At 42.7% G+C, this 12,178-nt stretch overlaps 1 protein-coding gene across 2 annotated transcripts in view; it reads right to left on the bottom strand.

The window, feature by feature from the left end:
• Nucleotides 1-213: 213 nt before the first annotated feature.
• NR4A1 (nuclear receptor subfamily 4 group A member 1) overlaps nt 214-12,178 on the bottom strand; it is a 75,246-nt gene continuing 63,281 nt past the window's right edge. Inside the window, exons 1-7 of one of the 2 annotated variants that reach the window (XM_073580231.1) lie at nt 8,964-9,199; nt 6,341-7,155; nt 4,903-5,032; nt 4,098-4,249; nt 3,786-3,988; nt 3,188-3,366; nt 214-1,151 (exon numbers count right to left, since the gene is read on the bottom strand). In XM_073580231.1, the coding sequence (XP_073436332.1) occupies nt 895-1,151; nt 3,188-3,366; nt 3,786-3,988; nt 4,098-4,249; nt 4,903-5,032; nt 6,341-7,155; nt 8,964-9,180 (1,953 nt within the window). In that variant the 5' untranslated portion in view covers nt 9,181-9,199 and the 3' untranslated portion in view covers nt 214-894. Of the gene's footprint in view, nt 1,152-3,187; nt 3,367-3,785; nt 3,989-4,097; nt 4,250-4,902; nt 5,033-6,340; nt 7,156-8,963; nt 9,200-12,178 lie in introns of those variants that run through there. The other variant, XM_073580232.1, reaches the window with a different exon arrangement.

A 12,178-nucleotide genomic window follows, 5' to 3' on the forward strand; every position in this document is an offset into this window, starting at 1 on the left:
ACATTGCAGCAAAAGTGTACAATAACCACAAGTAGGGTCTATCAACCAACAGACCCTCTCTGTGAGCCATTAAATGGCACCATCGGTATAGGCATGACAAGGAGTACATCATTTCTACGAGTGTCTTTTTATAACAAACTTCCAGCTACACAAACTCTACAGGTGCCCCAATTGATTTACATATAGAAAAGCAATTAATAAGGGATGGCTGAATACTATTACAGCATTTTTTATTCAATATATTAAATATATATTAATCAGAAAAACACATACTGTAAATCCAGTAGGATACACAAATATAAAGGTTTCTATTCAAAAAATTACACATATTTACACACAGTCCAGAACACTGTGAAAACCATAGTGACCATAACAAGGGGTAGCTTTGTATTTAATACTATGTACAGTTCACGCTTCATTTTATGTACAAGACTTTACAAACTGGCGGTGACTGAAATGGGATCCATCCCTCTCGGCCTGTCGCAGGACAGATGGGATAACGGAGAGGGGAGGTGGCGCCTGTTTCTCCCCTCTAGATTTTGAAATGAAGTCTTTTACAAAGGACTGGTCCAGTCCCGGAGTGTGGTAAGAAAGGCAGTGTAAGAGTCCAATGAATTCTGCAAGTATTTAAAAAAATACTTTTACAAGTGAAACAAAAGATGAACACAAAAAGTCTTTTTTTTAAGCCAAAGGCACATCTGGATATTATAGAATAATAAAAATGAAGTCTTCAGATAAGACCCAGAAAATCCCAAAGACAAAAAAGATAACTGGGTTAGGCACCTAAAATCAAAGAAAAGGTCTCACAAGTTTGTAACAGGATCCTCTGCTGTCCACACGTGGGTTTCCTTTTCTCTGTATGCGTAAGAACAAAATGAAAAGTGCAGTGCTGGTTTAGAAGGGCAGTGTGTCCATGAAGATCTTCTCCACAATAGGAGGAGGTGGTACAAGGTCCTCTAACTTCAGGTAAAAAATACGCTGGAGACCCTGCGTACACAAAGTGCGGAGCTCAGGAAGTTTGCCCAGTAACTTGGACAGACAGTTGGATCGGTTCTGCTCAATCAGGCTTGATGGTACATGCTCTTTAAGGCAATTAATGATCCTGCTTTGCAGCTCTTCTACTTTCTTGGATTCTTTCAGGCCATGTCTGTCTGTAATAGAAGAAAGAATAGAACTTAATAATGGTAGATGCGACATTTACAATGTGTGCAGTAGAGATTTATTGCAGTCCATATATTTTTTGTCTGCCATCAGTGGAGTGGTACATATAAATGAGAAGGACTTTCGTAGTAAAAATCAGATACACAATATTAAAGGTTCCTCTCTGCACTGGCCTTGTACTAAGTGATCCCTTGCATCCATACAATCTCAGATGCACGGTGAGATTAGTGTATGAAACAAGAATCAAAAGGAACAAGTAATATATAAAAGGCAGCGTGCAACGATTATGAAGACAATGCAGACCACACCTTGTGCTAGATGGTCAACACTGTCGCCCATTTCAATTTTCAACTCATTTTAAAAAGCTACCCATACTCTTAACAGTCATCCGAATGTACATTTGGCCACCAACTTTTCCTAATAAACTCGCGGCATACATTTGTGCTCAGTATGGCTGAACATGCATGCGTTTTCAATGGGGAGAGGGAGGAATAAGGCACTGCAAGACACCTCTGGTGGTGGCCCATTTCCATTGGGAATAATTGAAATTTAACATGCCTGATCCTTCTCTCCCCATGTAATAGAGAAAATCAAAAGATTTCTGTCAAGAAACAGAAGTAGTCACTAAAATATGCTTCGTCCTTTTCTAACTGCTAAGATACCATCTTTATAGTGTAGGAGCGCACGTCATAGGGTCTTCTAGCATTGGCTCGAGCACTGAAGACGGTACCCAAGCGTGACAGGCAGGACACTGGATATTTTAGTGTAGCCCACAGCATAAAATTCCAGTAGTTGGTTAGCAGCTGAAATTGCTAAAAGAGTGACTTAGAAATATTATACTGCAGTGATTTGCACTATAGTCAATTTTTTGTGATGAACGCTTTAAAGGTCCCACTAGAGCCAATAGTACTATCGTATGGCAGTATGGAACAAACACCTTCAGTGAACAACAAAATAAGATGTCAAGGTTGCAGAGCAGATGGAAGATTCATTGAAGAGATGGCTATGCAGCAAAATATTCACTGTTTCCAAGAGTATATACACCCTGAAATGAGTCAAACTCCAAATAAAACCAGAATATTTTATTGCACAGCCATGTTTTTTGAAACTTGTTCGACAACGCGATTTTCTTTTTTCAGTTTTGTTTTCCTCCCCTTCCTACAAAAACCCAGAACCTTTTATTTTTTTGTCGACATAGACGTATGAGGACTTGTTTTTTGCAGGACGAGTTGTACTTTGGAATGACACCATCCATTGTATCATGTAATTGATGCGAAAGCAGGGAAAAAAAAAAAAAAAAAAAAAGTTCCACATACAGTGACATAGCAGTAAAAAAAAAAAAGTTGTCTTTTTAATTCCTAATTTTTAGTGGGGGAAAACGGGGGAGATTTGAACTTCATTTTATAAAAACTTTTAATTTTAATGTATTTGTTACTCTCCTTAGGGAACTTGAACCTCTGATTGCTTATGCGGTACATAGAAATCCCACAGTATTGCTGCAAATAGCAAAAATCCTATGAATGAAAGCAACAGGATGGCTTTCAATGCAGTACTGTCATGACAGGCATGGGGGTCTTCAGTAAACCCTTGGCTGTCACAGCAACCATCGACGTCCTGCAACTGCTTTGCAGGCATGTTGACTGGTAATTAGAACAGCTTGCCCCTCTGGATGCACCCTGTAAATGCTGCAGCAGTTACCAGCATGTCATATGTCAGTAAAGGGTTAATGAATCTTCCATTTGCTCTTCAACACTGACATCTCAGTATCTAGAAGCGCCCTCATGGCGTTTTTTTTCCCCCCCATACAAATGTAAGTATTATCTCTCCCCCAACATCAACCGCCAGGGAAGAGTCTTAGATTTGTAGTTTGGGTAATCCGTAGGAATAGGGCAATTTGAACAAGAGATTTGTACCATAAAGATAATCAATATCTTTGTCGACAGAAGAAGGATAAAATGAAAAATTGTAGTTCCAAGTTGAAACACTTGTCTAACTAGAAATGCTCTAGTATAAGCTTTGGGATTACCTGTGATGATAACAAGAGCCGAGAGACAGGAAAATGATGGGACGTCGATGTTCATACGCTGGAGGCTGTGTGAGAAGTCAATGATAGAGTCTATCCACTCGCCAAACCCTCTAACACACTGCATGCGATGAAGCACCACGCCATTACAGAAGATCAGCTTCCCCTCCTCAGGTTTCGAGCTGTTGGTAGAAAATAAAGTCAAGATTAAACAAGGAGTACCAGTTTTTCCTACCAAATAATCTTCCTATATAGCACTGGTGTTGAAAAATCAAAAGAAGACAATTTAAGGTGATCTGGTGCAAAGTGCTTAATGACATTAATTCTACTTTTTGTTTTCGTTCATTACTTTATAAAAGAATATAATTAGGTAAACTTTGTTTTTTTTTCAACATACAAATCAGTTACAACAAATTGGACCCCATAAATCTATATATAACCTTGTATCAGCTTGCCTTCTTCAAGGAGATGGTGATTTCTCCATTATGATGGTAGCAACATTTTTTGAATGCATTTATTTCTGCATGTTCTACCAAACGTTGAAAACAGGATTAGCAGCTCAAAAGGAGATAGGTTTTCTAGCACGCGACACATGCTATACCTGTAAGCAAGTCGAAGGATGAAAAGTTCCAGGAAAGATGACTCCAGAAGAAGATACTGGTCTTCCTTCGGAAGCTCTGCAAAGCCTTGGATTTTCTCTGCCCATTTTCGGATGACTTCCAAAGAACCAGAGAGAAGGTCGTAGAACTGCTGCACATCAACAGGATTCTCCTTCTCCAGCAGAACGGGGACATTCTCTTGGTACTAATATGAATAACAGTAGAATAGGTCATTGGACTAAAAAAAATGAATATACTGCATATCACCCAAGTCAATATGGGTTATTCCACTTTGGAAAACCTTAATGACTTACCTGGGAGTAATCCAGATTGCTAGAATTGGGGATGGTGTCTATATGCGCTCTCACCAGGGAGTTGATGAGACTAACTGGAGAAGAGTCAGAAACTTGTCTTGGTTTTGAAGGAAGGCGACCCCTCCTGCCCTTCAGACTGTCTGTACGTACAACTAGAAAACAAAAAACACGTAATTTATTCCTGGTTAGTACAAGCTGGAAAAGAGGAACAGAGTTTTGGTACGTTTTTATGAAAAACCCAATGCAAAACATCTGTACAAAAAAGGACTAAAGTTTTTATTTTAGGTACAAATTCTAGAATTGTTAGTCAGTGAGAGGTGGTATCTACCAGAAAATAAAGGGGTTGCATGGCAGATTTTTTTTTTTTTTTTTTTTTTTTTTTTTTTTAAATAAAGGTTCCCTACCAAAAATAAAATATGCAAAATTCACTGCTGATCCAGCTGGTCTCTGCTCCTTGGTCGACATGCAGGAATTTCTGCTCAGCAGATGAGGTGGGCTACCTCTGGCCAGTGGTTGGCATTCTCAACATGTCAACTGGGATCAGGAAGCATCAAAACAGAAGTGGTGGGAGATCAGAAGAGATGTTACTCATTTTTTTCCATTGACCAGCCAACCTTTTTAAAGATGTAATAATTCTCCATCTATTAACATTTCACATTTCCCTCCCCCCCAATTTTTATAAATTCTCCCTCTCAAATGGGACTAAATAAATTCTGCAATTTGTACACAAGCATATTTTTATTACATCTCAAAGCTGAAATGGGAATTTATTATGGACACGTGACAAAATATATTAAGTACATACCTTCTTTTACCATTCCCACTGCTAGGCATTTTTGAAACCGACAGAACTGGCAGCGATTCCTGCGCCTTTTGTCCACGGGACAGTCCTTGTTAGCCAAGCAGATGTACTTGGCATTTTTCTGTACAGTCCTCTGTGGGGAGAAAAGGGAACAATTGTCAGGGGAAGCAAGATGCCAGACCAACACAAAGCCCCGTCTGTTCCTATTTATTTTTGTAACATTTCTCTAGTGTCGGACTGTTCCTAATATCAAATTGACATTTGGCTCCAAGCAAAAGGGAGCGATTCACCTATCTTAATTAGCTGAGCATCTCTTCTAAAGCATCCGATTTGCTTCTCAGAAGTCACTTGTAGCGAATAGTAATGTAGAGTTTTACTACACTGGCCAGAAAGCAATAAAATCAGACTATTTGATTTAGGGCGCATTGAGATATCCATATAAATTGATCAGTGATTGGACTGGCCGTGGGTCTCCCTACCCAAGCATGACAGCTTCATATGTTTCTATCAAGGTCTCACACACCAGTCACGGGACCCGTGGCCAGTCCATGCATTGCGGTCTGTTCTCGGACGTCTAAATGCACCCTAACTGATCGACAATTTTGAACTCCAGAAACAATGATCCTTTCAGACTGAATTCAACGTTTTTAGGAAATCTAGATTACTTGTAGACAATTACTACCAACTAGTTTCCTTACGAAGAAGTATTGGCTGCTCAACAATTCTAGATGGATATGTCAGTTTCCCTCCATAAAAGACTGATCGATAATGTATTACTATGAGGCGTGTGATAATTTCTGGTGTATGGATGAATGCATAATTCATAAACATAATAGAAATTTAAGACATTTTTTCCTAAAATTAAGAAGGCTACTAAAGACTTCCTTTCTGTATGCAGTATATCATTCCCACTAAATTCACCGAGTACCAGGGTACACAAGAATAGATCCACACTACAAAGCTCATTGTGTATGATTAACATAGACGGCAGGATTCTAGTTCTCAGATCTGGAGGGCTGTCTATTTCACACCGTGCCAACACCTGCTGCCTAATGGAAACTTCTACTCTTCTATCTGCTGTATAATTGGTGTTGGGTTCCTCCTCTTATCCCCCATTTGCCAGAGTTCAATCCTTTCAGTTGACGTTAGGAAAAGGCAGCAGGGATGATCAACTGCTGTAAAAGCGGGCCAAGAAACTGTACACGGGTAGGACAGCTGGTTTTTAACACCATAGGACAGTTTTGGGACGAGCCCCTTTTCTTCATCCCTAGGAACGCATATCAGCTGTAGTGCAAAGATATGGTGGCTCAGAACCAAAATTTATGTGCCAAGACCACCTGCCAAGTCTGCAGGGCAATGAGCACACTGGGAGACTAAGAGGTGAGGCAATCAAAGTTTGATGAAAATCAATAAATGCAGACACCAAAGGGAAAACGCTTACCTTAAAAAAACCTTTGCATCCTTCACAGGTTCGTACACCGTAATGTTGACATGAAGCATTATCTCCACAGACAGCACAGCGCCCCTCATTTGAGCTGGGGCTCCGTGCTTTAGAGGGAGATAGTGGACTGTCCAATATAACCGAGTTATCCAGTACCACGGGACCCTGACCAACAGGGATAGTGGGAAATCCGGCAGAAGAACTCTGTGCTAGTGCAAACACATCAGGATCCAAAACCTGCTGTTCAAGTCTATGTGGACCTTGGTTCATCTTTAATAAATTAGGAGCCACGTTTGGGCTGTGAGATGGTGTTCCAAAAGAGAAAAAAGAAGACTGTGGAATGCTGTTTTTCTGTTGATCAGTCCATGGCCTCATGCTGTCAAAATTCTGAGTTGGAGAGTAGGCTCTGTAAGAGTTCTCCCACGTAGGAACTTGAGGATTCTGGAAACCTGGCGTAGATGGAGATGGGATGGAGCAAGGGCTTCCGTAATAATCTGAACCACTTGATGACATGGTTTCATCCACCTGATGTGTGAAAGAACCTGGGTAACAGCCAAACACTTGAAACTCCTCCACCTTTGGTGATGACTGGGGTGTTGAAGAAGGTATCTGGTACAGAAAAGCATCAAATTCTCCTGTGTAACCGTCCATGAAGGTGCTGAAACTGGGCAATGAGGTTGAAGCTGCAATTTCACTGTTAACAAGGTCCATGGTGAACTTAGTGAACTCAGAGTTTAGGATGTCTTGAACATAACTGTCACTGGGGCCTGCACACTGAGACAGACTTCCATACTGAGCTTGAATACAGGGCATTTCTGTAAAAAACAAAAGAAAGACAGGAAAAAGTTCATTAATGCACATAAGTTTTCAGCCAAACTTCTAGGCTTGTATGAGATAATTACATATCCATCATGTAAAAAAAATAAAAAATATACGTATATATATATATATATATATATATATATATATATATATATATATATATATATATATATATATATATTATATATATATATAAATAATACACGAAAAAAATTAAAGAGACAGTCTTATCACCGTTGACATTAGTGCGTGTTTCCCCCATGTGTCAGATGTCCCACCACTGTAGTACACAAAAATCCTAAATACTGTAAATCAGTAGAGGACACCATTGCACTTGCCTTCATGATAAAATATATTTGAATATCTCACCCACACCCTGCATAGTGGTAACCTACAATCAGATCTAAAACAGAAGTAATGTTGGCACAAGAGGCAATGGCTCATTAGTATGGTTTCAGTAGGAAACAGGGGATCTAATTCTGCTGCAAACGCTCTCCTACACCAGGCTCTTTTGACATTACGAAGCATCAGTCAGGTCTTTTTTGAGCACAAAGTGCCATAAATTTCCTTGTCAACACTACTAATAATTGGGTGGAAGCCAGCCGGGCTCAGGTTATCAGTCAATGACTGCTGTCTGACACGTATGTCCATTACATGCAGCAACTCTAAACAAACGCCTTACGGTAACAAGATGTCATGTTTCCACCCTAAGAAACTAGAATAGTAAGTGCTACAAGAAGAATGTAGTGAGGAAAACAAAGATTTCATTTTTCTTTTCTTATAGTCAGGGAAATTTCTAATTGCAAATGAGGGCAAAAAAAAAAAAGTTATAGCTGTAATGTCCATTTTGCCATCAATTCACTACAACTCCCAGCATTCATCCAAATACATGTGAATGTAAAACCATAAATAGCCAAGTACTAGGTCAGTAGTCTCACCGTATATAGAGCCAGCAAGGATCTGCCGGGATAAAGGACTTCTGACTGCTCAGATCCTTAGGAAGAAGACTTGGTAATGAGCTTACGGCTTCTTTACGTCGTCGACAACTAACGGTACGTAATCGAGCCCAGCACCGACGCCTCAAGAAGCTCTGCAGCAGCTGCACAAGCCACAGCACTGGGAGCTTATTGAAAATCTTGATAAGGTTGCCATAAAGCCAGACCATCATCAGCACCCATCTGTAACTTCACCATAACATTCAGCCATGCCCATTACAGTGAAACCGCTGCTTTCTATCACTCCGCGGATGACAACCACCATTGTGATCCGACACAATAAAACCGCTTTCTGAGCCTTATAGGTTAGACTGTTCCCTGGAGGAGATAGGAGGCTGCATAGAGCCAACAAAGCACTTTGCACTGGAAAACAAAGGAAGAGCGAGAGATGAGCTCCTGATAGACAGTCCAGCCCCATACGCTGTGTCCTGCAGACAGGACCTCACATGTTATTAGAAGATGCAAAAATTCCAATAAATCCAGATTATCCAGGTGCAGGAAAACTACAGAAACTCAAATGATAAGGATGAACCAAAAAAGCTGCCCCCTAAACTGATGGGACTAGGTGGGAGCCTAGCCCAGAGATCTGACCCTAGGGGGGCTACAGTAAGTGCAGGTGCACACAGCTGCGGTGCAGAGCACTTGCCGCCATGGCTCCAATACTGCACCAGGGGCTGCTGCCTGCTGGAACACTGTGCACCTGTTGCCACAAACATCTGCACCGCTGCCTGCAGTCCCCATCAAGTGCAATGCGAGGACCCCAGCAGAGAAGACCCCCGATGTGTCTATAGCCGGGCAGGACATACCAGACGTGTCAGCTGGAGGTCCCCGGTGCGGGCTGTCCGCAGGGTGCGCTGCCGCTGTCCAGCTCCTCCAGCGCTCAGTCCGTCTCCCCGAGCCTGCGCCGCTCACTGTGCTCCACTCCTGCACGCTACATTCTATTAAAGCCTCTGTGACGCAGGGAGGCGTGGCCTCGGACAGGGGGAGCATGACGCACACGGGTGATTCTCCTCCGCTCTCCATAGAAGGCGACAGGGGGCGTGGCCTTTCCGGCACGTCGCTGGAATGTATCTGGTGACGCACGCCGTTTCCTATGACGCAGGCCGCATTGTTTGATCTATTAATAGCTTACGCTCTATTAATAGGCGGGCGGCTGGAGGGACGCGGCCCTGAAATAGCAGCCAGGGGAGGGGAGACCCCAATGAACGTCATCACCCAGCGGATATAGCACGGCCAGGAGGCTTCCCTGGGATTCTCGGCATATTTACTGCACGAGGGATTCCATAGGCAGCGACACTGTTTATAGGGATGACACCGAGACGCAGAGCAGGACTGTCATGTGCTTGTGACGGCAGGTGACAACACGAGACCTGTGACTGGTCACCCTGCACCTGACCCTGGACAGCTACTGCTGCACCAGTGTGATCACAGGGTAATGTGACCCCGGAGACACTACTACTACTACTCCACCAGTGTGATCATACAATAATGTGACCCCGGAGACACTACTACTATTACTCCACCAGTGTGATCATACAATAATGTGACCCCGGAGACACTACTACTCCACCAGTGTGATCATACAATAATGTGACCCCGGAGACACTACTACTACTCCACCAGTGTGATCATACAATAATGTGACCCCGGAGACACTACTACTACTCCACCAGTGTGATCATACAATAATGTGACCCCGGAGACACTACTATTACTCCACCAGTGTGATCATACAATAATGTGACCCCGGAGACACTACTACTACTCCACCAGTGTGATCATACAATAATGTGACCCCGGAGACACTACTACTACTCCACCAGTGTGATCATACAATAATGTGACCCCGGAGACACTACTACTACTACTCCACCAGTGTGATCATACAATAATGTGACCCCGGAGACACTACTACTCCACCAGTGTGATCATACAATAATGTGACCCCGGAGACACTACTACTACTCCACCAGTGTGATCATACAATAATGTGACCCCGGAGACACTACTACTACTCCACCAGTGTGATCATACAATAATGTGACCCCGGAGACACTACTACTACTCCACCAGTGTGATCATACAATAATGTGACCCCGGAGACACTACTACTACTACTCCACCAGTGTGATCATACAATAATGTGACCCCGGAGACACTACTACTCCACCAGTGTGATCATACAATAATGTGACCCCGGAGACACTACTACTACTCCACCAGTGTGATCATACAATAATGTGACCCCGGAGACACTACTATTACTCCACCAGTGTGATCATACAATAATGTGACCCCGGAGACACTACTACTACTCCACCAGTGTGATCATACAATAATGTGACCCCGGAGACACTACTACTACTCCACCAGTGTGATCATACAATAATGTGACCCCGGAGACACTACTACTACTCCACCAGTGTGATCATACAATAATGTGACCCCGGAGACACTACTACTACTCCACCAGTGTGATCATACAATAATGTGACCCCGGAGACACTACTATTACTCCACCAGTGTGATCATACAATAATGTGACCCCGGAGACACTACTACTACTCCACCAGTGTGATCATACAATAATGTGACCCCGGAGACACTACTACTACTCCACCAGTGTGATCATACAATAATGTGACCCCGGAGACACTACTACTACTGCAACAGTGTGATCATACAATAATGTGACCCCGGAGACACTACTACTACTCCACCAGTGTGATCATACAATAATGTGACCCCGGAGACACTACTATTACTCCACCAGTGTGATCATACAATAATGTGACCCCGGAGACACTACTACTCCACCAGTGTGATCATACAATAATGTGACCCCGGAGACACTACTACTACTCCACCAGTGTGATCATACAATAATGTGACCCCGGAGACACTACTACTCCACCAGTGTGATCATACAATAATGTGACCCTGGAGACACTACTACTCCACCAGTGTGATCATATAATAATGTGACCCCGGAGACACTACTACTACTCCACCAGTGTGATCATACAATAATGTGACCCCGGAGACACTACTATTACTCCACCAGTGTGATCATACAATAATGTGACCCCGGAGACACTACTACTACTCCACCAGTGTGATCATACAATAATGTGACCCCGGAGACACTACTACTACTCCACCAGTGTGATCATACAATAATGTGACCCCGGAGACACTACTACTACTCCACCAGTGTGATCATACAATAATGTGACCCCGGAGACACTACTACTCCACCAGTGTGATCATATAATAATGTGACCCCGGAGACACTACTACTACTCCACCAGTGTGATCATACAATAATGTGACCCCGGAGACACTACTATTACTCCACCAGTGTGATCATACAATAATGTGACCCCGGAGACACTACTACTACTCCACCAGTGTGATCATACAATAATGTGACCCCGGAGACACTACTACTCCACCAGTGTGATCATACAATAATGGGACCCCGGAGACACTACTACTCCACCAGTGTGATCATACAATAATGTGACCCCGGAGACACTACTATTACTCCACCAGTGTGATCATACAATAATGTGACCCCGGAGACACTACTACTACTCCACCAGTGTGATCATACAATAATGTGACCCCGGAGACACTACTACTACTCCACCAGTGTGATCATACAATAATGTGACCCCGGAGACACTACTACTACTGCAACAGTGTGATCATACAATAATGTGACCCCGGAGACACTACTACTACTCCACCAGTGTGATCATACAATAATGTGACCCCGGAGACACTACTACTACTCCAACAGTGTGATCATACAATAATGTGACCCCGGAGACACTACTACTACTCCAACAGTGTGATCATACAATAATGTGACCCCGGAGACACTACTACTACTCCAACAGTGTGATCATACAATAATGTGACCCCGGAGACACTACTACTACTCCGCCAGTGTGATCATACAATAATGTGACCCCGGAGACACTACTACTACTCCACCACCAGTGTGATCATACAA

Source organism: Dendrobates tinctorius, unplaced genomic scaffold (assembly GCF_039654945.1).
Source record: "Dendrobates tinctorius isolate UK_male_01 unplaced genomic scaffold, ASM3965494v1 ptg000064l, whole genome shotgun sequence".
NCBI classification, from domain to species: domain Eukaryota; kingdom Metazoa; phylum Chordata; class Amphibia; order Anura; family Dendrobatidae; genus Dendrobates; species Dendrobates tinctorius.